Below are 26021 nucleotides of genomic sequence, written 5' to 3' on the forward strand. Positions count from 1 at the left end.
TGGTTGCCTATCTAACAAATGTGCAGGAGGAAAGGCTCCAACCTGGGGAAAGGAAACAAGTGAAAACTTGTGAAAAGAAATTAACTTCTTCCCTCCTTTGGAAGCTGTGACCATATACTGACACCAAAGAGCCTTTCCCAAGCATCAGAATGAATGGGAAGCACTGCCTCCCCTGTGCTACCCCTCCTAGCCTAAGCATAGCTGGGTAAAGGCTCAGGGAGATGTGCTGCTTCTCAAGTGGCTTGTGAGGTTTTTGTTATGGAAGGAAATGCTGTGTGATTATAATAGCGGCAACAGCGAGCTGACTTTTGGCTCAGGCACCAAGCTGACCGTCCAACCCAGTGAGTGTGCATCTTTCGTTTGTTTCCCTTCTCCATAGTCCTTGACTGTTCACTGTAGTGCTCTCTTAGCCATACTCACTCTATCTGGGTCACGTTACAGGTGGGAAGGAGAACATGGGCAGTGTTTCATTTAATGCAGAGAAGGTAATCAGGGGAGTCTCAGAGATACTGGACATGCACAAAACCTCCCACTTGGATGCGGAACTTGAACCGCAGTTTTGGGAACAGATTTCCCCATGTTCTGGGTAGCAGCACTTTTGGGCTGCACGGTCCCCCTGATACTGGACAAGTGTTCTCATGGGAGGAGGTGTCACTGATAGGCCTCAAAACCAAGAAAAGACAAAGGGAAACCCTGCACTGAAAAGTCAAAGTGAGCTGGGAATAGTTTTCCCCGTGTCTGGGTAATGACACTGGACTCCAGCCCATTGTGTCAGGAAGCTTTGCTGTGGCATGAATGCAGGTTCTTTCTGTTGGAGATCATGTGCAGGGCTGATGCAGACATTTTTGTAATGAAATGTGTCAGTGTGTGAATACTGCAGAGCCAGCCACTTTTGGAAAGGGAACGGAGCTTTTGGTGATACCAGGTAAGCAGCAACTTGTCCTGGAAACTGGAATTGCTGAATTTTCATCTTGCTTTGAGCAGTTTTGTGGAGACCAATCTTGGAAGTGAATTGTGCAGTTCTCCAGGTGTCCCTTGGACTTGCTTTTCCGGCATGTCCCTTTGCCATGTGCTCCTGTGATGTCTTTTATAGTATCAAAGATTCTTTAGAAGCCTGTTCCCATTTCCCTCTTCCCCCGGGTATAGATGGATGTGTGCGTTATTGAGAACCGATACTCCAGACAAGTATGGAGGTAGGTCCCGTCCATAGTGAAGTTGTTCCAGAGGTTCTTTTGCTCTCCAGTGTCACTATATCCCTGAAGGGATCATGTTGCAGTGGAAAGCAGTATGTGAGCAATGGTGCTTACCACAAAGACACCTTTGGGAATGAGAAAAGGCTCTTTGTGATGTCCAGAAAGTGCTTGCTGACCAAGCCACGGCTGCCTGATGCTTTTCAGGCTCTAGGGAACATGCTCCATCAGACTGGTTTTTGTTCAGCTTGGGGTAGATTTCCCGCTCTAACAACAAGCCAAGGGAAAAGCTGGAGGAACTGTGGGGACAGGGGAAGGAGGCTGAGGAGTGCCTCTTAGTTCTCTCCCCAGACCCAGCCTCATCCCACATGGGCAGACTGGCAACGTCCTGCCCTGGGATCCTTCGGCCTCTTGTCACCATTCTGCTGCCTCTCCTACAAGGCATGGCTGGGCAGAGCCCTGGGGGCAGATGCCGCTTCTTCAAGTGGCTTGCTGGGCTTTTTGTTATGGAAGGAAATGCTGTGTGATTATGGCAGCAACGTCAACCAGCCGACGTTTGGCTCAGGGACCAGACTGTTTGTGCAACCCAGTAAGTGTGCAGCTTTTCTGTGTGTCTTTTGTCAAAAGTCCCTTAGGATGTCTTGTAGATATACTTGTTATATCAAGGTCAGCTTTCCTAGGGAAGGAGAACATAGGTGCTATTTCAAGGCAGACAATGAAGAGGAGTCTCTCAGATGGTGTACTTTCATGAAATCCCCACTCGTGTAACTCAAGGCAGAAACAGCAGTCCTCCAAAATGGAATCTGTAAGCATAGGTTTAACAGTGCTCTTGATCCAAGAGTCAGATTAAGGAAGGAGTCCCAGTTGAAGATGGAGCTGACCCTAGATTGGGATTGTGCTGCTATTCCCATCCCTTTTTGCCATTCCTAAAAGAACAAGACTCTTGGGCAGGGGTCACAAATTGTTCCCTGATTCTTAAGGAGTAGGGCACTCCCATCTCTAACACCTGAGGTGGCTGTAATCAAATGTGGTTACTCCCATGCCCTTGAACCTGAAAAAATCAATTTGAGAAAGAGGGGCTAGAGGAGGTGTGTGGAAATCTGTATGGGTAGTTATAGCTCCTTGCAGAGCCAGATAGATGCTTGAATGTATCCAAGGCCTCCAGCACCCACTGAGGTGGCTGAAGGAGGAGACCCATTTTGTAAAGACAGCTCACACGGTGTTAGTGCTGGAGAATGGGGAAAACTCACGTGGGGAAGTGGAACCAAACTTCTTGTTACCCCAGGTGAGCTGTCTCCTCTCTGTGTTCGGATGGACTCAACACAGACAATCCTGTGGTCTAGCTTCAAAAGTAACAGTGTGGTGCTCCAAGTTGTGGAGCAATTTGGAATGGATTTAGTATTCCCTTCAAAGAAGTGGTTGGCTTCCTCTCTAACCAATGTGCAGGAGGAAAGGCTCCAACCCGGGGAAAGGAAACAAGTGAAAACTTGTGAAAAGAAATTAACTTCTTCCCTCCTTTGGAAGCTGTGACCATATACTGACACCCAAGAGCCTTTCCCAAGCATTTGAATGTGTGGGAAGCACTGGCACCCCTGTGTTCCTAGCCTAGGCATAACTGGGCAAAGGCTCAGGGAGATGTACTGCTTCTAAATGTGGCTTGCGAGGTTTTTGTTATGGAAGGAAATGCTGTGTGATTATAATAGCGGCAACAGCGAGCTGACTTTTGGCTCAGGCACCAAGCTGACCGTCCAACCCAGTGAGTGTGCATCTTTCCTTTGTTTCCTCTGTCCATAGTCCTTGACTGTTCACTGTAGTGCCCTCTCAGGCAAGCTTTCTCTATCTGGGTCACGTTACAGGTGGGAAGGAGAACATGGGCAGTGTTTCATTTAATGCAGAGAAGGTAATCAGGGGAGTCTCAGAGATACTGGACATGCACAAAACCTCCCACTTGGATGCGGAACTTGAACCGCAGTTTCGGGAACAGATTTCCCCATGTTCTGGGTAGCAGCACTTTTGGGCTGCACGGTCCCCCTGATACTGGACAAGTGTTCTCATGGGAGGAGGTGTCACTGATAGGCCTCAAAACCAAGAAAAGACAAAGGGAAACCCTGCACTGAAAAGTCAAAGTGAGCTGGGAATAGTTTTCCCCGTGTCTGGGTAATGACACTGGACTCCAGCCCATTGTGTCAGGAAGCTTTGCTGTGGCATGAATGCAGGTTCTTTCTGTTGGAGATCATGTGCAGGGCTGATGCAGACATTTTTGTAATGAAATGTGTCAGTGTGTGAATACTGCAGAGCCAGCCACTTTTGGAAAGGGAACGGAGCTTTTGGTGATACCAGGTAAGCAGCAACTTGTCCTGGAAACTGGAATTGCTGAATTTTCATCTTGCTTTGAGCAGTTTTGTGGAGACCAATCTTGGAAGTGAATTGTGCAGTTCTCCAGGTGTCCCTTGGACTTGCTTTTCCGGCATGTCCCTTTGCCATGTGCTCCTGTGATGTCTTTTGTAGTATCAAAGATTCTTTAGAAGCCTGTTCCCATTTCCCTCTTCCCCCGGTTATAGATGGATGTGTGCGTTATTGAGAACCGATACTCCAGACAAGTATGGAGGTAGGTCCCGTCCATAGTGAAGTTGTTCCAGAGGTTCTTTTGCTCTCCAGTGTCACTGTATTCCTGAAGGGATCATGTTGCAGTGGAAAGCAGTATGTGAGCAATGGTGCTTACCACAAAGACACCTTTGGGAATGAGAAAAGGCTCTTTGTGATGTCCAGAAAGTGCTTGCTGACCAAGCCACGGCTGCCTGATGCTTTTCAGGCTCTAGGGAACATGCTCCATCAGACTGGTTTTTGTTCAGCTTGGGGTAGATTTCCCGCTCTAACAACAAGCCAAGGGAAAAGCTGGAGGAACTGTGGGGACAGGGGAAGGAGGCTGAGGAGTGCCTCTTAGTTCTCTCCCCAGACCCAGCCTCATCCCACATGGGCAGACTGGCAACGTCCTGCCCTGGGATCCTTCGGCCTCTTGTCACCCTTCTGCTGCCTCTCCTACAAGGCACGGCTGGGCAGAGCCCTGCGGGCAGATGCTGCTTCTTCAAGTGGCTTGCTGGGCTTTTTGTTATGGAAGGAAATGCTGTGTGATTATGGCAGCAACGTCAAACAGCCGACGTTTGGCTCAGGGACCAGACTGTTTGTGCAACCCAGTAAGTGTGCAGCTTTTCTGTGTGTCTTTTGTCAAAAGTCCCTTAGGATGTCTTGTAGATATACTTGTTATATCAAGGTCAGCTTTCCTAGGGAAGGAGAACATAGGTGCTATTTCAAGGCAGACAATGAAGAGGAGTCTCTCAGATGGTGTACTTTCATGAAATCCCCACTCGTGTAACTCAAGGCAGAAACAGCAGTCCTCCAAAATGGAATCTGTAAGCATAGGTTTAACAGTGCTCTTGATCCAAGAGTCAGATTAAGGAAGGAGTCCCAGTTGAAGATGGAGCTGACCCTAGATTGGGATTGTGCTGCTATTCCCATCCCTTTTTGCCATTCCTGTAAGAACAAGACTCTTGGGCAGGGGTCACAAATTGTTCCCTGATTCTTAAGGAGTAGGGCACTCCCATCTCTTACACCTGAGGTGGCTGTAATCAAATGTGGTTACTCCCATGCCTTTGAACCTGGAAAAAGCAATTTGAGAAAGAGGGGCTAGAGGAGGTGTGTGGAAATCTGTATGGGTAGTTATAGCTCCTTGCAGAGCCAGATAGATGCTTGAATGTATCCAAGGCCTCCAGCACCCACTGAGGTGGCTGAAGGAAGAGACCCATTTTGTAAAGACAGCTCACACGGTGTTAGTGCTGGTGAATGGGGAAAACTCACGTGGGGAAGTGGAACCAAACTTCTTGTTATCCCAGGTGAGCTGTCTCCTTTCTGTGTTCGGATGGACTCAACACAGACAATCCTGTGGTCTAGCTTCAAAAGTAACAGTGTGGTGCTCCAAGTTGTGGAGCAATTTGGAATGGATTTAGTATTCCCTTCAAAGAAGTGGTTGGCTTCCTCTCTAACCAATGTGCAGGAGGAAAGGCTCCAACCCGGGGAAAGGAAACAAGTGAAAACTTGTGAAAAGAAATTAACTTCTTCCCTCCTTTGGAAGCTGTGACCATATACTGACACCCAAGAGCCTTTCCCAAGCATTTGAATGTGTGGGAAGCACTGGCACCCCTGTGTTCCTAGCCTAGGCATAACTGGGCAAAGGCTCAGGGAGATGTACTGCTTCTAAATGTGGCTTGCGAGGTTTTTGTTATGGAAGGAAATGCTGTGTGATTATAATAGTGGCTTTAGGCAGCTGACTTTTGGCTCAGGCACCAGGCTGACCGTCCAACCCAGTGAGTGTGCATCTTTCCTATGTTTCCTCTGTCCATAGTCCTTGACTGTTCACTGTAGTGCCCTCTCAGGCAAGCTTTCTCTATCTGGGTCACGTTACAGGTGGGAAGGAGAACATGGGCAGTGTTTCATTTAATGCAGAGAAGGTAATCAGGGGAGTCTCAGAGATACTGGACATGCACAGAACCTCCCACTTGGATGCGAAACTTGAACTGCAGTTTCGGGAACAGATTTCCCCATGTTCTGGGTAGCAGCACTTTTGGGCTGCACGGTCCCCCTGATACTGGACAAGTGTTCTCATGGGAGGAGGTGTCACTGATAGGCCTCAAAACCAAGAAAAGACAAAGGGAAACCCTGCACTGAAAAGTCAAAGTGAGCTGGGAATAGTTTTCCCCGTGTCTGGGTAATGACACTGGACTCCAGCCCATTGTGTCAGGGTTGTGTAAGCAATGGTGCTTACTGCAAAGGCACCTTTGGGAGTGGGACAAGGCTCTTCATGATGTCCAGAAAGTGCTTGCTGACCAAGCCACGGCTGCCTGATGCTTTTCAGGCTCTAGGGAACATGCTCCATCAGACTGGTTTTTGTTCAGCTTGGGGTAGATTTCCCGCTCTAACAACAAGCCAAGGGAAAAGCTGGAGGAACTGTGGGGACAGGGGAAGGAGGCTGAGGAGTGCCTCTTAGTTCTGTCCCCAGACCCAGCCTCATCCCACATGGGCAGACTGGCAACGTCCTGCCCTGGGATCCTTCGGCCTCTTGTCACCATTCTGCTGCCTCTCCTACAAGGCATGGCTGGGCAGAGCCCTGGGGACAGATGCTGTTTCTTCAAGTGGCTTGCTGGGCTTTTTGTTATGGAAGGAAATGCTGTGTGATTATGGTAGCAGCTTCAACCAGCTGACGTTTGGCTCAGGGACCAGACTGTTTGTGCAACCCAGTAAGTGTGCAGCTTTTCTGTGTGTCTTTTGTCAAAAGTCCCTTAGGATGTCTTGTAGATATACTTGTTATATCAAGGTCAGCTTTCCTAGGGAAGGAGAACATAGGTGCTATTTCAAGGCAGACAATGAAGAGGAGTCTCTCAGATGGTGTACTTTCATGAAATCCCCACTCGTGTAACTCAAGGCAGAAACAGCAGTCCTCCAAAATGGAATCTGTAAGCATAGGTTTAACAGTGCTCTTGATCCAAGAGTCAGATTAAGGAAGGAGTCCCAGTTGAAGATGGAGCTGACCCTAGACTGGGATTGTGCTGCTATTCCCATCCCTTTTTGCCATTCCTATAAGAACAAGACTCTTGGGCAGGGGTCACAAATTGTTCCCTGATTCTTAAGGAGTAGGGCACTCCCATCTCTAACACCTGAGGTGGCTGTAATCAAATCTGGTTCTCCCATGCCTTTGAACCTGGAAAAATCAATTTGAGAAAGAGGGGTTAGAGGAGGTGTGTGGAAATCTGTATGGGTAGTTATAGCTCCTTGCAGAGCCAGATAGATGCTTGAATGTATCCAAGGCCTCCAGCACCCACTGAGGTGGCTGAAGGAGGAGACCCATTTTGTAAAGACAGCTCACACGGTGTTAGTACTGGAGGATGGAGTCCACTTACGTGGGGAAGTGGAACCAAACTTCTTGTTACCCCAGGTGAGCTGTCTCCTTTCTGTGTTCGGATGGACTCAACACAGACAATCCTGTGGTCTAGCTTCAAAAGTAACAGTGTGGTGCTCCAAGTTGTGGAGCAATTTGGAATGGATTTAGTATTCCCTTCAAAGAAGTGGTTGGCTTCCTCTCTAACCAATGTGCAGGAGGAAAGGCTCCAACCCGGGGAAAGGAAACAAGTGAAAACTTGTGAAAAGAAAATAAATTCTTCCCTCCTTTGGAAGCTGTGACCATACACTGACACCTAAGAGCCTTTCCCAAGCATTTGAATGTGTGGGAAGCACTGCCATCCTTCTGCTGCCGCTCTGCCTATGCACGGCTTGGCATAGGCTCAGGGAGATGTGCTGCTTCTCAAGTGGCTTGAGAGGCTTTTTGTTATGGAAGGAAATGCTGTGTGATTATGGTTCCAACTATGAGCTGACTTTTGGCTCAGGGACCAAGCTGACCGTCCAACCCAGTGAGTGTGCATCTTTCCTTTGTTTCCCTTCTCCATAGTCCTTGACTATTCACTGTAGTGCCCTCTTAGCCATACTCACTCTATCTGGGTCACGTTACAGGTGGGAAGGAGAACATGGGCAGTGTTTCATTTAATGCAGAGAAGGTAATCAGGGGAGTCTCAGAGATACTGGACATGCACAAAACCTCCCACTTGGATGCGCAACTTGAACCACAGTTTCGGGAACAGATTTCCCCATGTTCTGGGTAGCAGCACTTTTGGGCTGCACGGTCCCCCTGATACTGGACAAGCGTTCTCATGGGAGGGATGTGTCACTGATAGGCCTTAAAAATAAGAAAAGACAAAGGGAAACTGTACTGAACAAGAACAAGGCTTTGGGGCAAGGGATAATAAGGCATTCCCTGATTCTTGAGGAGTAGGGTGCTCCCATCTCTGATACCTGAGGTGGCTGTAACCAAATCTGGTTGGTCCCATGCCTTTGAACATGGAAAAAGCTATTTGAGAAAGAGAGGCTAGAGGAGGTATGTGGAAACCTGTATGGGTATTTATAGCTTCTTGCAGAGCCAGATAGATGCTTGAATGTATCCAAGGCCTCCAGCACCCACTGAGGTGGCTGAAGGAAGAGACCCATTTTGTAAAGACAGCTCACACGGTGTCAATATTGGAGGATGGAGTACACTCACGTGGGGAAGTGGAACCAAACTTCTTGTTACCCCAGGTGAGCTGTCTCCTCTCTGTGTTAGAATGGACTCAACACAGACAATCCTGTGGTCTAGCTTCAGAAATAACAGTGTAGTGGCTTTGTGGAGCAATTTGGGATGGTTTTAGCATTCCCTTTAAAGAAGTGGTAGACTTCTCTCTAATCAATGTGGACAAGGAAAGGCTCCATCCTGGGGAATGGAAGTAAGTGAAAACTTGGGTAAACAAGTGAAATACAAGAAGAGATATAAGAAAGAAACTGTAATAGCTTTTAATGGGTGGTGCTGGTTTGGGTTTGTCAAGGATGGAGGTAGGAAGAGAATTGCCTTGTGGCTCTTCCTTGCGGCATGGAATGCCACATTTAATGAGACTGTAATGTGGGGAGGAAATAAAATAAGCCCTGGCCATGGAAGGAAGGTGTAACGCATTAGAAGTATGTTCATGCAAAATGGTGGGTTCCCTTGAGGAATGTTACTCAGGCAGATTGGGGTGGATAGAAGTGTCGTGCAGGTTTTTGCTATGGCAAACACCACAGTGCTGTGAATAGCTACCAACTTACCTTTGGACAAGGGACCAAGCTCGTGGTGATACCAAGTAAGATTGCTGAGATTTGGGACACTGAGTTGTTGAGTGGGAACCTTCAATCCCCCCAAGCCCAAGGTGAATGTTTGCTGGGAGAGCAGCGAGCTGCAGTTCAGAAGCTGTTGCCAAAACGTAGCACCAGCAATCTCTTGGTTACTGCAGTATCTGCTGGGTATTGCAGAGCCGCAGAGACGCTCTGCAGAGCAATGGATGGAGTTTCACAAGCTGTGAAGCTTTCCTGGGAGACAAGATGTAAAACTGACAGCTTGTGTAGGTGCAGCGTTCTGTGCCACTGCTCCAGGTATGTGAGCTTTGAAGGGAAGAAATAAACTACGGAGTTTTCTGTGAGTATATCTCAAACCTGAGTGTACCCCACTTGTAGTTAGGCATTAACCGAACTTGAGAAGTTCACATACCTGGAGAAATCAGGTTAATTCCTACTCTTAACAGGAGTTTATTACACTATTGGAAGGAAACCCATGACACAGAGCTTGCTTAGACAATGTCGCAGGCACGAAGCTACTCATAGTGGCACAGTACCTCTAACCATGCAGGGCTCACGAAAGACCTCTGGCAGACCTTTTGGAACTTCCACTGGGGGACAGCCGTCACTGAAGTGCTCATTAGCCTGTATGAGTGTGTGAGGAGGTATATTTCCTCTGAGTTGGGCAGCAGGTCCAGGTTAACTCTAGTTGTGGAATTTCATGTCTCAGGCTGAGGAATGGGAAGAGGATCTAAGATCTCTGTCACACCAGTTCCAGTCTGATCAGAGATACAGAAAGTTTGCTTTGGAGGGAATGGAGAATGATGTAAATCTGCATAAGACAAGCTGTGTGCTAAAGCAGTTCAGGATTTCTACTGGAGCTTGTTTGGAAAAAAGGCACAGGCCTCAGTCTAATGTTGGAAGAGTCTTCTACTGCTTTCTCCCTGAAATCAGTCTCCAGAGTGGGCTTTTTCTGGAGAGTGGGCAGGAATAGCATTCCAAGAGCTCTTGTTCTTCCATCTGGAAGATATCCTTCAGTAAAGATGAAATTAGGCTTGGTGGACAGCTCAGAGTATCATGATTTACTTCTCAACCTTTCCTGCAAGAAGAGGTCACAAATAGCAATACAGCATCTTCAATGCATCCGCCAACTCATTCAGATGGAATAACAGGAAGCACAGGGCACAGTGCTGTGGTTGTCATAGATGGTATTTACCAAGACTATCTGAAAACTTTCATAAGGTGCATAAGGGTGCAAGTATGCAAAGGACCTTATCGAAAAAAGACTCTAGTACCAGAACAAAGGCAGCAGCCACTCTGAGTAAGAGTAAGAAATGAGTACTTTGCAAAATAGGTGCTGCTGAAGCTGCCTGCAAAAGCATTGCACAGATTGAAAGGGAGAAAAACACATTAATTTGGAGAGAGGTGGATATGTAGCTCTTCAGAAAACATAATACTCATTATGAGAGAGAAGCAGAACAGCTCCATCAATTGCTCCTCATTTCTTTCATATATATATGTACTCTGTGACAATGATGTACCCTGGTTCATCTGTATTTTATACAGGGATCTACCATAAAGCTCTTTATCTGCTCATGTTGTCATTTCCCTAACAAACATCACTGAAATCTCTTTCCAAAACAACAACTGGGAGGATGGGAGTTGGGAATGGTGTTGAAGGAGTCAGAATATACATTAGCCTGTATTCTGCATAGGTGGGAAAGAGAAAGCCTCATTAACTTCCTCAAAGCCAGGGTAAAGCTGGGATAGATAAAGAGCAGCTCAGTAGAAGGGCCAGAGAAGGAACACTTTGTGGATTAAGCTTTTTTCTGACATCATGCTAATAAAGAAGCAGGCTATTTCTTTAAGATGCTGACAAGCGATGAAAAGCATTTATCTCAGTGACAGGACTAGGGACTACACTTGCATAAGGGTTTAAGACAGTTTCTAAAAGCCAAGATTGAGTTCAAATTTTTCCCATGGGAATAAATTGAAACTTCTTTATGTGGGAGCTAAATACTCTTCAGTATTTCTACAGTATTTAGCAGTGTGGTGTATGAACAGGCACAAAGCAAATACTAATCTAAACTCTCAGCCCTACAAGATAAGAGTTAGTTCATAAATGTGAACTGAAACTCCAGTTCAAACCTGTGAGTGTGAAGTCCAATGGAAAATGCAGCGAGAGGGCAGCTGAGAGTACCAACCCACACCTTTACTACAGTAAGTCTTCAATGATATTTCATCTGTTCATCATTAGAGTAATGCAATGCCCATCACATTTTACTGTTACTCATGAGCAAAGCCTTAGGAAAGCACCTTCTCAAAGAATCAGACTTCAAGAGCTAGAGAAGATGAAATGTATGCTGAGGGTACAAGTTTGCAAAGCTAAATGTGCCAAAGAGAGTTTAACCACAGGTCATGTTTTGATATGTGTGGAAAATCCTAGTCTAACTGACTTGCTAGCAGAATTTGAAGCAAGAAAACAGAAATAACCCCCAGGTGTCTTAGTCTTATATCTGCAGCCTTCAGCTCCCCACACCCCTCTTCTGCAAGGGAAAATGTAGTAAAAAATCTTGTCCTGCACTATCAGGTGGAGGAACATGATGAAACATTCCGTGGTTTCATTTTTCTTTCCCTAAAAGCAGTAGGAACTATGACTGTGTATTCTTATCTAATGTCTCTTCTTCTTTTTCAGATGTTACTCCATCTCCTTCAGTCTACAGGCTGATCTCTAAAGATGATGAGAATGTGGAAATGTGCCTTATCACAGATCATTCCCCTGAAAAGCTTACTCTTAACTGGGCTGATAAGGTGACAAATACTATTGTGGAGGTGACAACATCTGAGAACAAACAGGAAGCCAGCTACCTGTCAACCTACTGGGGCAAGAAAGATGAAACCCTGTGTGGTGCAAATCACGAGGGATTTGGAGCACTGGAGGGGGAAGATCCTGAAAGTGGTAATGGCACTCTTGGATGTCTGTACAGGGCTAGTGGTACTCTGGGCTCTGTGCTAGTAGTATGATCAGGACTTGCATCTCCCAAGCCTGCAAGCAAAGCTGCATTATGCTCTCAAACTCCAGAGGAATGTTGACTTGTTGCCTCTGTTCCCCCTTGCTGGAAACAAGATTAAGGGCTGGTAGACTGGTACCATCCCAGCAAAGAGATCTTAAAATCACACTGTGGGGCATATAAAGCTTGAAATGCCTCTAATGGAACACTAAAGTTTAATTGGATCATGTTTTATGCTTATTATGAGTGTTTCTGGGAGGGTTTACTAGCCAGAAACTCTTAACCCAGCCAGTACAGATTTCTCTTTCTGAACTTCCAAGGAAGTACATTTCTGTTATTAATTACATTTATTGTTACTTTTTGCAGGTTCCAGTTCTTTCTGCGTTACAGGAGTGTCGCTACAATTCAGGACAGGTACGTATACAGCATTTGAGGAGTAAAGCTTGTCCTGATAAAAGGAAATGGCTTCCCAATTTTGGTTAATGTTTCCTGCTTGCAGAACTCCTGTTGGAGCAAAAAGCTCAGACTGGAAATTTCTGAAAGGGCCCCAGAGGCTTTAAACATCAAGGCTGGAAATCGTTGGGTTAATGTAGTCTTCCAGATCTGAGCTGGTAATTTGGTATAGCATGTGCCTACATGCCCTTGCTAAGACCAGCCAAATGCTGCTCCCCATCACGTAATGACTGAAAGTGCCGATATGAGTCAGCCTTACTGGATGCCTGTCTGCATTTCAAACTTCAGAAGAGTTAGTTTTATTTTGGGGTACACAAACACCTGATGAACTAAAAGATAAGCACATGGTTTCTGCAGTGCGTGCTCAGGAGCAGGGTTGCACTAAAGATATCGTGCCTCTGAGAAAGCTTTGCTGCAGCTCATGGCTGTGGGAGTATACTAGCCAGTGCTGGGGCCCAGGCAATTGCTGTTCCTGCTAGTTCAAAGGAGCTGACCTGCATCTGCTCTTGCCCTGTTTGCAGAATAGCTACACTTTTGCAAACCTTGCTCAAAAGAGCCCCGTTAGCCAAATGTTTCCAAAACACCACTTCAGAGAAACACCCACCAGTAAACTTGGCTGATTTAATCAGGCATTTCACAGGGTGTTTTTCAAAGATAAACATAGAATTACTATTTGATGACAGCTCCCTGCTTCCCCAATATAGACCAATGCAAACTAAAATGGCTTTGAAACTTCAGATTAATAGAAAATCCAAGTAGCCTTTGTGTTCTTTGAATCATATTTAACTTGTTTTCCCCATGCCTATCTTAAAAAACTTCATGGAGAAGAAGGAAGGATGCCTCCAGCATCCTGGGTTTATAAAACACTGTATTTAAAACCAGCTAGATAGTTGGCAGACTTGCATATTGCATGAGTAAGTGGTTATTGAATGAAAACCTGGCCCTTGAAACACCAATTGGAAGAAATGAAAGTCTCTTGGTGAGATAGTCCTACTCACTGTCTCAGGAGCTACCCTACTAGAGGGCTCAGTCATACAAAGCAGAACAGCTTCATTAAGAGTGCTTGTAAGTCTTTCTGGAAGCGAGGATGTCTCAGTGCTCTTGTGACTTTCATTCTCTGTTCCTTTTACAGATGAGAACCTGAACACAATGTCTTTATCACAGCTGGGTCTGAAAATAATTTTAATGAAAGGAATAATTTTTAATGTCCTGATGACGATGCTCGTGTGGAAAAAAAAGTAAGTATGCATGGGGGGTGGCAAGGCCTCTGACAGAAAACATCTGCATCAGCTCATTATGAGCGTTCCTTCTCTCTGTAATAAGTGTTTATGCAGTCTATGCATACACCTTCTGTATACCAACAGTAAAATCCCTCCACTCCTTTGGCCCTATCATTGCTTTTGCCACCCCTGAAGTCCATTTACTTTTTCTTATCCGCATGCAAATTTAACTTTTTTCTTCTTTCTAGATATCCCTTCCTTCTATTTCTACATCCCTCTCTTGTCTGCATTCATCCATCCAATTCATCCCCTGACCAGTTTCCAGCTGGGAATGTTTGATGCTTATTGACTTTAAGACCTTACACCTAATGCACTAGCTTTGGTCTAGTGTTCCTTTCTCCTCTTTCTATTGCCTAGACACTTCAGGTATGCAATCTTGTCGCTGTATCCTAAATAATGATATAACACAGCTTTATTTTGTTACAGGAATGAAAGTAACCAGATGGTGCAGTCCTGAAGTACCAAAAAAGTCTGCTGAGGAATCTTTACCAGAGCATCATCTGCAAGAGGGAACACGGGCATTCCTACTGCAAGACATATCACTTGCTATCTGAGCATCAGCCAGCCATTATAATCTAAATTGCTTTATTTGCTTTGTTCCAAAGCTACTCAAACCTAAGCTTAAAATTTCCAGCATTCTGCTCCTCCAGATGCCTGATTCATTTAGCATGACAATGCCTCTTTCTGCATAAAGCACAGTTTGGCATAACTATAAATTACCAAACATCACAATTACCTATTGGTGTTAAAATGACATCCAATTTCTGTTGTTTGGAGGTGGTGTTGTTGAAAACTGGAGGTTAAATATTACATGAATGTGAATTTTTCATATTTTGGTAGCTTTCAGGTATGCACATCTTAGGGTGCACACCCAAAGACACTCTTTCAGTTGCAACAGTCTGAAAAGTAAAGGGAGAGTTACTCAGGGTCACCCGAAAGTCCTGAATTCAATGAACTTCTCACTTCATTATCACAGAACAAAAGAATGGGGTTTAGTACTTTCTGGAGTCTATCTGGCCTTAACATTTTCTGAATTTAAATCAGCTGAAGATTTGGCTTTGCATTTAGTAAAAATACAAACTACTTTTGTTCCTTTTCTTTAGTTCTAATAATCTTTGACATGGTCTGGTGGGAGGCATCCCATGCCCAAGGAACTAGATGATCTTGAGGTTCTTTCCAACCCAAACATTCTAGGATTCTATGATTTTATGATCTTAGATTTCTCAATTTGTTTTCATACTCATTGCATAAAACCATACTGAAAAATTTTCCTGCCCATGTCTGTGCTCCTTGGAAACACTGCATGCATGTAAAACTCACATGCTGCTCATGGTTCAATTGTACTGGCAACCGCACTGATGCCTTTGGCATTTCTTTGGGCCTTTGGCTGCTATTAAACAGTTCTTATCAAAAATAAGAAACTTGTTTGTCTTTTGTATCTGCAGTTTGAGGCACTTGTTTCACCCTTCAAATGAGCTTTAGGAATGAGCCTGGCCTTCAGGGTGAAGGAGGGAAAGGGCGGCAGACTCTTCGCTACAGCCTGACTTGGCCACCAGGCACTTTTTGCAGGGACTGGGGGGATCACTGCAGGGATCTACAGAGTCTCTTCCCAGAATATCCTTGCTGTGTCTGGGTAAGAACAGCTTGGAGGGAGGGGAATGGTGGAAAGCAGCTCTCCTCCTAAACAGTAGTTTGTGCTATATGAAGACAAAGGTAAAATATGGCTTGCCCACAGTAAGCGGAGTAGTCCAGGTTCTTGAAGGCAGATACCTACTGCTATGGAGAACACTGGAACTTAAAGTGTCCTACCTCTGAATGTTCCCCACTCCCGGGCATCACTGGAGAATAAGGTCCCTGCTTTGCATTAATGACACCAACTGTCCAGACTGTGTCTCCAGGTTCAGACTGCTACTGGCAAGATGCATTTGGAGGGAGAAACGAGAAGGGTGCTCTAAAACAAACACAGCCTTTCCTGCAAAGCCTGACCCTTGCTCACACCTCACACCAGTGTCCAAACTGAGTGGCAGGGAAAGCCTTGCCGGATGATGGGAGTGATCCTCCCTGGTTATTTCTCACCCTGCTGGATTCACAGCAATTGCAAGGAACTCTGATTTTGAACAGGCTCATGCTTCAAATACTTTTAGACAAAAGCCCTGGTGCTTCATGTGGGAGAAGGCCCTGTGTGGAAACCAGGCCAACATTCCTGCCACAGCACAATAATCTTCCTGGTCTCCTGCCACAGTGCTGCCGCTGGACCATTTAGCAGGTCACAGGGTGACAGAGTTACTGACCTCTTCAAACTTTCTGGGTACAGATGCTCAGGGATTCATTCTCTTGCCTCTCCCTTGAAACAACAGCCACACATTTCTTTCCAGCTCTTTAAATGTGAGATTTCAGGCAGCTCTTGAAGCTTACGTTTTGCTCATGATGAGATCTGCCATGTCACTTGATGAAGCTGCCTTAACCAGATTTGAGTTACAAAAGCAAGTCATTACATTTCACAGATTTCCAATGGAGTAATCTCATTCCAGAAGCCTTCAGGGAAGGAGGGTTTCCATGCTCACTACCTTTATTCATCTGAAATGTTTTGTGTTGCACTTCAACCCTGCACCTAACTGTATGGTCAAAGAGGAAGAAAAGTGTTCTGCCTGTTTTTCCACATCCCAGCCTTTTCCAGGTTAAATGACCCCAGTAATAAGATTTGCCAAGTGAGGAATGAGTGTATACATAAATGTTTTGACTAAGTGACTCTTAGTACGTGATCTGCAAAATCTACACTGAATTTGTAGGTCTAGTTTAAATATACTTTAGAGATATTAGTGGAGATATTATCACCACTTTGCTCTTTCTTGTTTATTTCAAGAAAGAAAGCCTGCAGTGCAAAGCAAAGGCAGGAAATAACACAGTAGGGCAGGATGTGGAAGGGGTCTGATAGCCCAGGTGGGGCAGGAAGAGGCTGTACCACCAGTTCCATGATGCCACAAACAAGATCTGGGTCACCTTTTGCTGCTCTTCTACACCCAACCACATAAACCACTTCCTCTGGAAAGTGGAGCCCAAAATGGGGGGTGAGGGGAGCAGGGCTGGTGTGACACGTGGCAGGGAGGAGGAGATGCGTGTGGAAAAGAACAGCAGACGTTAGACCACAAGCCAACATTGAACGAGGTTAAGGCACCCTCCCTTCCTGCCACTTCCCCACAGCCTGCTCTTAGGTGCGGGGGGAAGTTGTTTTGGGCACGGCAGGAAAGATTGAGCTATGTATAGCGTGGGCAGGGTAAATGAGGGGAGAAAATACATTATAAAGCACGGTGAGTGGTGGGGAGAGATCTTAGAACTGTGAATTTGCTGGTAGGCCTCTGCACCCTGTTATACAGGCAGTGAACCTGTGCAGAAAAATCCTTTCACTTCTCACTCAAAAGAGAATGGAGGAAGATGGGGCTGGCCAGAGAGTCCTCTCACATTAGCAGGGAAGGAGATACCACTATGGTCCATCTCTAGCACCCTCCCCCCAACACCAGCTCCTGTCCCTTAATACCTGCTTATGGGTAGGAGATGAATTTTCATCCTTTCTAGGGGTTTTGTTGGAGAAAAGACCCTGACATCTGTCACCAAAGTATGGTCTACATAAGGAACAAAGCTTCAAGTTATCTACAGACTTGTTAAAACTTAATCACATGTGGAAGTAGCTCTAATTGGACTTGAATTCTAGAGCTGAGTTCGTGGCAACTAGGGGCATTGCAAGCTGGTAAAAATTAGCGGGGCAGCGGGGGGAAGGAACCCTACAGAACCACCACTTTTTCCCCTTTTCCATAGGCTCCATGTAGTGCTTAAGCAGAAGTGGCCATAGGAGAGTCCCAGTTTGGAGCTCTCTCAAGCCAAAACGTGAGGAGACCGAGTCACGCAAACCACAGGGAGGCACTCGCAGCTCACAAACAGCAGTGGCAAAGGGGAGAGCCGGAGCTGCTCCGCCTCCTGTGAACATGGGGGCTCTGCTTTGCCGGGCTGAGGGCCTCTCTTATGGGAAAGAGCTCGATGGCTCATTTACAAGACCTGCCTGCTGTCACCTTCCCTTGCCTGCTCCCCAGCAGTACAAACCCAGCTTAATGCCTGGGGCTGGAGGGAGAAGGTGCTGTCAAGGCTGGCAAGAATTCTCTTTTCATACCACAGACCCAGACAGCATCTTTTAAGACAGTAAAGACCCAGCTCCCTCATACTTCATTCAGAGCCTATAACAGACAAGAGACTTAGGACCCCAGGTTTCACACTTTTATGGGTTTAATGGCTGCAGCACATCTGGAAATGCTAAAAGGAAAAAGGTGGTGAAGAGAAGCCATAATCTAACACTGAGGTTGAAGCTATCAGATCCCATGTTTTATCTCCCAGGTGCCAGCAGACAAACATTTCTTTTCACATTACCTCAACACATATTTTACCTATTCAGTGTTTCTGCTGCAGAGCAAACTGGACAAGCCTGAAGCAAGGACAGAGCCTCATGCATGGAGGCAACACCAGTTGCCAAAGGTGTGCAGGGGCAGGAAATAGGAAGATGAAAAGAGTGGATGACAAATGAGTTTCCATGACTTGTTTCCTGCTTCCCTCTGAAACTGGGGCACAGGAAAAAGCCTGCTAGGTAGAATAGGAGGGAGAGATGTAAAAGACGGGGAGCTGTGCCTGAGAGGGAACTCGTGTGTCAGAAGAACTTCTGTATTTATCAGCAATAGGGAAAAGACTGCAGTATCATAAAGGTTTTTATTGATGGAAAGGATTACAGTCACTGTAACAAGGCAGCAGACCCCTCCATAGGGCAGTCTGAGGGAAAAAAATCTTGAGCCCTGTGTCTCCTTCCTGCACCAAGGAAGTACGTAAGACTCTGCTGGGGAACAGCACTTCCCAATGCCGAGTTTTGACATCAGAGCTCAAGACCTGGAAAGAAAGAAATACAGGCAATGTGATTTGTTACAATCATTCTGCAATGGGAGACGAAATACCCCACAAGCCCCAAAGGTCTTATAGCCCCTTGCAAGAATAACAACAGGGCATGTCCTCCATTTTCCAGCACCAAACTCCCTCCTCTCATCTGCTGAAAACTCCAGACTTAAGACACCAGCCATTCCATGGCCTCCTAATAGGACAATCCTCATCAACAGAGCCCAGGCCTTCCAGCTTCCAAAGCCCCTCTTGCAAAGAACAATGTATTTATCTCATAAGAGAGAAACATGAGCAAGTCTGTGTAATACTCCTAGTTAAATTGCTTTTTAAATGATAAAAGCCAAAAAATGCACACATGAAACCAGAAAGCCATAAACCCTAACCCAAAAGCTTTACTGTACTTGGCAAAGACAAAGCTGGGAGCTAGGCCTTTTGGATTCACTGTCTTTCTAGTTCTCTCCCAGGTACAGAAGCACTGCAGTCCTGTGACCTGCGGTTCTCCATTTTGTGACCCCATGGATCGGTACCTTAGAGTCTCTTCTAGAGCTCAGCCAACAAAATTGATGACGACGAGATGGAGGATGGTGTTGGCAAAGAGGAAATCAGCAAACGCTCGCTCTGGTGAAATGCCTTGGAACTCGCCTTTGTTCTGGGGGTTGATCTGGATCCGGAGGCAGACTGTATGGTAGAGAAAGAATAAGAGATTAGTGATCAGAAAAAGCAGCACAGTTGTCTTGGGCAGCCCACCCCAGCGGGGGCCACTGTTCCAGCTGAGTACCACAAGAAAAGGTAACTCCATCTTTACTGTAAGATGAACGGGACACTGGCAGGGGATTTGCACAGGGCTTTTACGCAATCAGCTCTCCCTTAGCACTACACCATCAGGGGTGGCCAAGTGAATCCGAAGAACAGGCTTAGATGGGACTAGCATAGACACAGGGATATCTCTACGTCCTCCACTGGGTGTGTTGGGGAGGGCTGCATAGGAACAAGGTGGTTGTGGGGAGTATTCTGGGAAAGCAGCACCCCGAAAAAGTCATTGCTAAAGTTGGAGTTTCACCATGGGCAGTACTAAATATAAGGTAACAATAAAGATTTCTTTGACTGCCAGGGAGGACACCCTGGGAGTGACAGGACCCCTGCAAGGTCACAGCTGCTGTGGGGCAGGAACCAGGGGGCTTCTGCAGGAGAACTATGGGGGAGCGAGGGGTGTTGGAGGTTGCTATGGGACCTCCCTGGCTGCCGGTTTGAGGGAATCCTACGTTTCCTACAAGGCACACGGACATTTCTAAGCGGAGCTCTGACGGCCGGGGCCTCCGGCTTGGGGTGCCGGAGTCACTGGGGGAGGCTCAGGCTTTGCTGCGGAGGGGGTCCCAGTGAACACCGCGCGGGGCCACAGCGGGCACTGACCACCGAGGATGAAGCTGCCGACGGCGGAAATGAAGCCGCTGAGGAAGGAGTTGAAGGGGAAGGTGCCGACGCCGAGGCAGTAGCCGAACTGCAGCGCGCCGGTGAGCAGCACGTACAGGAGGTAGGCGTCCAGCACCTTGAGGCGGCTCGGCGTGCCGCTGCCGTACTCCGCCAGGAAACGCCGCACCACCGAGCCCACCGAGCCCGCGCCCGCCGCACCGGAGGCCGCCGCGCCCGACATGGTCCCGCCGGCCCGGCTGAGGTGGGCGGAAGCGGGCGCGAGCAGTGATTCCGGGCCGCGGCGGGACGGCGCAGGCGCAAGCCCAGCGCGCAGCCGTATCAGAGGGTGCAGCGCTGGCGCTTGTTCGTTAAGGGGCGGAGCTGGGAGGTGCTGGCGGCGCGGTGCGCATGTGCGAGCTGCGTGGCGCAGCGAGGAATGGGGGGGTGGCCGAGTGGCTGGTACAGAGGGGCTGTTGTGTAGCCGTGGGCATGGGTTAAACATCAGTCACTGATCTGATAAGCAAAGAGCTGCTACAGCCGCTACGACCAAGGTCAAGCTGAAATAAGTTCAAGCTAAAAGTAGTCTAGAAAAAGTCTGGCAAGTCCTTAGCTCTTGTCTGGCTAACCCAGAGCAGGGTTGTGCTTGTCCAAGAGTAATGGCAGAGCTCTTCTTAGTGTGTTACAATATGCAGCTCTCCAGGAGGTGACTCCTTTTGTGCCTCTCTTGCTGACTCATTGATGGTCCCTGGAAGGAAGCATTGTAAGCCCAAGTACTGGGGTAGAGGGACATCAAGAGGAGCCATTAACCTCATGTTTTTGATCTCACAGAGCAGAGAAGGAGGGGTTCAATGTCTGATGTAATGGAGGATGGGGGCTGAGGTGCAACAGTTAGGCCTGAGTGTGTTTGGCTCCAGAGATGACCCAGTGTGATGTAGGATGGAGCCTGGCTTGTGGTTCATGGATGTGCCAGCAGTGGGTGTTGCAGGCACAGTGTCTTCTCTGATCATTATAACTGAGCAGGACCTGTGCATATCCAGGTTTGGAGAGGTGGGTCCATGGTGTTTCCATTCCACATGCCACGTATTTGGACTGCTGACTGAAAGGACCACCTTCCTGATAGCTGGGAATTGCTGTTTGACCTCTGTAGGGGAAGTTTGATACAGGATAAGTCTAAGGATTGCTGTGCTGGCTGTAAGCAAACTTTGAGTTTCTGCTCTGATGAGCACTGGTGGGAAAACATTGTCCAACTATGTTTCTGGTCTTGCATCTCACACTGGGCTCTATTAAAACTCCAAGTAACTTTGCTTTCTGCTTCTCCCTGGCCTTTCTTGAAGGTGCCTTGCCAGGTTTTGCTGTAGCTACAAACAACAGGGAGGTAGCACCACGTTCCTCAAGGGGCTCATTACACTGCTGACAGCCATAATGAGTTCTGCATTCTGCCACTCCCTGTAGAGTTTTAAGCATTGTGTAGCTAATTAGGGAGCTCTCAGGTGTGTTTCAGTCAATACAAACAACATCACTTTTGATTGTCATTCGTTTTAATTATGCCTGACCAGAAGAATGGAAATGAAGGCATTTTGAAAGGCAATGACTCTGGCTTATATCCTGGTGGGGATCAGACAGAGGGAGAAGCGTCTTTGTGGTCAAGCAACTAGTAGCCAGAGTCCAAGTTTGATTCATGTGCTGGCAATAAGAGTTCTTATTCTAGTCTGTTCTGTCATCACTGCCACCCACAGCAGTGTCAAAGGCTTTATGTGCAAAGCTTTTGCCTTCTCGAATTAGCACTGTCTTTACCTGTTGTACTCCCTATGCACAGAAACAGGAGGCCTAGTGATGATCACCATTGGAAAAGAATTTCAGGGCCTTCTTTTAATGAAAGAAATTAAAAATCTTAATTAAAAAAAAAATCCTGGCTCTCACTCTGGTCCCCCTGAGCTCCACTTTCCTCAGGACTTGAACCCTGGAAAGAGCTGACTTAAAGGAGAGATGGACAAGCGATAGGAATGTTAAGAGACATGGTGGAAGGGCCCTCCAGCTGATGTTCTCAGCAGGTTACATGCACAGGCATGGCTGAAGACAGCTGGGGCTGATTGTCACATGGGGACCTGATCATCCCATCTGTTCTTATCCAGTTGTGCACTAAGGGCACAATGTCCTAACCTAGAGAGAAGAGGCAACGTCAAAAGTCTTGCTAAAGTCAAGGTGAATGACAGCCACTGCTCCCCCCATTCATAGTGCCATACTTAGAGATGGCAATCACATTGATTAGGCCTCGTTTACCCTTGGTAAATGCACGTTAACCGTTCCAGTCCCTTTCCTCTCCTCCGTATGTCCGCATTTCCAGAAGACTTGCCCCATGAATTTTCCAGTCTTCTTAGAAAATGTCTGCTTTTTCTGTTTGCTGGCTTTCACTTTCACCTTTTCATTCCTTGGAGCCTGCCAGCATCACTTCTAATTCAGGTTAATCTGCTTACTTTTAACCACACACTTTCTGTCTTACCAAGAGATAAAGCAGAAAGCTGCAAACCGCTTTGCTTGCTGTGATGTATGAGATTGTGATATCAAATGAGCACAGACCCAAACCGAGGAGATGTTTCAGACAACACCAAGCCACAGCACTGAATGATAAAGGTCCTTGCACTCTGTCGTTGTCCTTGGCTTTGGGCTTTGTCCAGGAAGCAGGAGACACTGTCTTGCAATAGCCTCTGACCTGCAGCTTCTCTCACATGGCTTTGCCTTTGATTTTGGTCCCCTGTGGGCCAAGGAACTTTAGCACCAGCAGTCTGAAGGGACTTCTGACAGGATGCCAGCAAACACATTTTGGGACTGTAGAAAAGATATTAGGGGATGGATAAAGCAAGGGTCAGAGGTGGGGAAATGAAAGGAGCAGCGTGACCTGAAGAGAAATGTGTGTAGGACTTCATTTCCTGATGAAAAACCGCAAACCCTGAGAAAACCAGCCAGGGAAGGAGATTAGAAATACCTATCTCATCTGATTACCTATCTCAGCTGGGCATGGGTCTTTCCCACAAAGCGGTTTGCTTTGCCCGTGTCTGTACCCTCTGTGGCCTGCAGCACAGTGCGCTTTAACTGTTGAAACCCTAGAGGAACCTGACAGCTCAGAGGTGGAAGATTGGTTAAAAGTTGATTAAAGATTAAAGTTTTGTCTAAGTGCCAGCAACCAGAGTCACTGGGCCCCATGTGGGCAGGAACTGGAGAGGCCAGCAGCCTGCATGGGTAGGGTAAGGGACTTGTAAAGCAAGTATTGAAGTGGCTGTAATGTTTGACTGGGTATCAGACAGATTCCAGGGTTCAATAGCAGGACCAGGCCAAACCCTGCAGAGCCCATGAGATCTGGACATCACCTGAGAGAGCCATTTCTCTGTGTGTGGCTGTGTGTGTATGGCAAGTGGAGATGGGAGGATCCAAGGGGCAGCTACTGCATAGGATATCTAAGCATGGTACCTATGCAGCTATCTGAGGCTGGTTTCTGGGCACGTACATCACATGCATGTGTCTGTGGATGTGTTTTTGTGTGTAAGTGGGTCTGTGTGCCAGCAGCTGCAGCAGGGTTGGGGCCTCAGGGGCTTGCTTGCACCTATGTCAACAACAAGGAGGGCAGTAGGTTGGTGTGGGTGAGCCAGAGGGGCTGTACCAGCAGTCCATGTCTCCTGGGGGGATGGTTTGGGGTTCATTTGTCAGGATTTTATTTTTAATTTGATTTGTTTTTCCTGCTAACCCTCCTTCATGAATTCTTTCTGCTTTTTTATCCCACTTAGACTTTTTGGAGAAAGCTTCCGTCAAGAACGGAATGTTTCTTTGGAAGATCCCCTGTGAAATTATGAGGAAAAGAAAACGATTTAGAAATGCATCTTTGTGAGAGTTGAAGGAAGGAATGACATGGAAATGTGCTCAAGTCTGTGATAACATCATCTGAGACAGCAACTTTGATTGCTTGTACACATTTTCTTTAGGTTTTTGGACAGTATCCAGCACTAAGTCTTGGCTTGCACAAGCATCTCAGCATGGCTTTTCTCATCAGATTAAAATGACTTGGTTCCTTGAATTATACCAGTCCCTTTGTTGCTTACAATTGAAGGCAGAATCTGTTCACAACATTGAGGGATTTTCCTATTGCACAACCACTTTTGCACGAATGCGTCAGTTAAGCAGTTTGCAGTTTACACTGGGGCATAGAGTTGAGACAGGGCTTTAAGGTCCCTTCCAGCCCAAACCATTCTGTGATTTTATGATGGTTCTATGGTGTTGGCATGCGTTAATTAGTCCAATAAAAGGAATTGCCACAAGAGTCCAGCTGCCAGGGCGCTTCCTTACATCACTCCTTTTGTCTCCTTTTCAAGAATAAAAGACAACTTTAGGTTCAGATGAGAAGTTTTCTAAAGTCTGATATTTCAGTTTCACATAATCATTGACAAGAGCTTGTTCATGCCCTATGAAAAATGCTGTATTTGTTCACTGCTGTTCTCAGGGCCTTCTTTATGTTGTTATTTCTTAAGCTGTAGATGAGGGGATTGACCAGTGGAGTCAGAACTGTGTAGCAGACAGAGAACACTTTGTGGAGGTCTCTGAGTGTGTTTGACTTTGGTACCAAGTACACAACAATCAAGGTCCCATAGAAAAGTGACACCACAGTGAGGTGGGAAGAACAAGTAGAAAAAGCCTTATGCCTTCCTGTGGAGGACGGGATCCTGAGGACGGTGTTGCTGATATACACATAAGATAGGAGTGTCAAGAGAAACGGGGGTAGTGTCAAAAGGGAGGCCAAGATGAATGTTACAAGCTCAATCCAATGGGTATCACTGCAGGAGAGCTTTACCACTGGTGTGAAGTCACAGAAGAAATGATCAATTTCGTTTGGGCCACAGAACGTTAGCTGTGGCATCAGAGAGGTAACTATGGCACTAGCCAACAGGCCACTAACCCAAGAGACGCTTGCTAACTGGAGGCAGCACCGGTTATTCATTATCGTTGTATAATGTAATGGTTTGCATATCGCGATGTACCGGTCATAAGACATGACTGTCAAGAGACAGCATTCTGCACCTGCTAGCCCAGTGAAGAAAAAGTACTGCAGAAAGCAACCCTGAAGTGAAATAACATATTTGTCTGTCAGGAAATTCGCCAGCATTCTGGGCAGGATGGTGGAAGTGTAACAGGTCTCCAAGAATGACAGATTCCCCAGGAAAAAGAACATGGGATTATGAAGGTGATGATCAGTCACAACCAGCGCCATGATCAGGAGGTTCCCTGACACAGTTGTGATGTAGATCACTAGAAACATCAAGAAGAGGATAAACTGTACTTCTGGGATACTTTGGAAACCTAGAATGATGAATTCCACAACGGCTGTTTGATTCACTTGCTCTGCTCTTCTCATGACTGTAACAGTTATAGTACAGTCTTTAACATAAAACCTTAATCTGCTTTTGAACTATTATTCAGATGTTGAAAAATTAAATAAAATAAAGGAAGTTTCTTTGCAGGCTTCATGTGGGATAAGAAAGCTCCGTGCCTGGTTCTGCACACTCTCAGTGAATGCCAGGGACCTGACTTTCTTTGGAGATTTAGAAAAGCCAATTTGCAGTGATTATTCAGAGAACAGAATTTCTACACTCACAGGTATTTGCTTTGAATTTCAGCCATAGATTTCATCTTGTGCAGTGGAAATGTTTAATTTTCTTGTGCTTTTCAGTTTCATCTCTTGGGATATCGTTTTCCTGTAAGAGTCAAGTATTGATTTACTGCAGCTTATCATGACTTCCCAAGCATAAAGCAACCATGTTTGATGGCCAGGTAGATAGTAACAGACGTAATAAAGTCATTCCCCCTGTTACCAGCTTGGAAAGATAAAGGTATTTAATGTTCAGCTTTTACTGTATTTTCTGGTATATCAAGCTGGTTTTAAAGATGTTCAGTGGGCACAAGTAAGTCCTGCTTATTGTCTGCTTTTATCTGAACCAAAACACCTCTTCTGTTCAGAGATCCTCAGAGAGATCGGCTGTGGT

General features: G+C 46.4%; 2 protein-coding genes and 1 gene segment (V, D, J or C); 1 reads left to right on the plus strand and 2 right to left on the minus strand.

The window, feature by feature from the left end:
- Positions 1-3460: 3460 nt before the first annotated feature.
- LOC308229344 (T cell receptor alpha chain constant-like) lies at positions 3461-15077 on the plus strand. The segment is given in 5 exons: positions 3461-3530; positions 11608-11871; positions 12290-12337; positions 13509-13614; positions 14083-15077.
- A 3309-nt stretch (positions 15078-18386) lies between these two features.
- On the minus strand, positions 18387-20297 carry DAD1 (defender against cell death 1). Of its 2 annotated transcripts, XM_080633560.1 has the most exons (3): positions 19996-20297; positions 19113-19263; positions 18387-18579 (listed from the first exon to the last, which is right to left on the minus strand). In XM_080633560.1, exons 1-2 carry the CDS (start codon positions 20234-20236, stop codon positions 19133-19135), a joined length of 372 nt encoding a protein of 123 aa, XP_080489686.1. In that variant the 5' UTR covers positions 20237-20297; the 3' UTR covers positions 18387-18579; positions 19113-19132. The 2 variants fall into 2 exon arrangements, with proteins under 2 accessions (XP_080489686.1, XP_080489687.1); XM_080633561.1 differs by lacking the exon at positions 18387-18579 and having other exon boundaries at positions 19123-19263; positions 19870-20297.
- Positions 20298-24439: 4142 nt separating this feature from the next.
- Positions 24440-25393, minus strand: LOC308229345 (olfactory receptor 6N1-like; the record flags this gene model as incomplete). The annotated part of the gene is made up of 1 exon (XM_080633303.1): positions 24440-25393. One exon carries the CDS (start codon positions 25391-25393, stop codon positions 24440-24442), a length of 954 nt encoding a protein of 317 aa, XP_080489429.1.
- Between the last annotated feature and the right edge of the window lie 628 nt (positions 25394-26021).

Source organism: Psittacula echo, assembly GCF_963264785.1.
Source record: "Psittacula echo genome assembly, chromosome: 23".
Classification (NCBI taxonomy): domain Eukaryota; kingdom Metazoa; phylum Chordata; class Aves; order Psittaciformes; family Psittacidae; genus Psittacula; species Psittacula echo.

What these genes read in the sequence shown, in the direction of transcription:
- DAD1 (XM_080633560.1), bottom strand. Translation starts at nt 20,236, where the DNA reads ATGTCGGGCGCGGCGGCCTCCGGTGCGGCGGGCGCGGGCTCGGTGGGC. An exon ending in CGGCAGCTTCATCCTCGGTG is followed by an intron (nt 19,264 to 19,995) that starts GTCAGTGCCCGC and finishes TCTACCATACAG; the next exon opens with TCTGCCTCCGGATCCAGATC.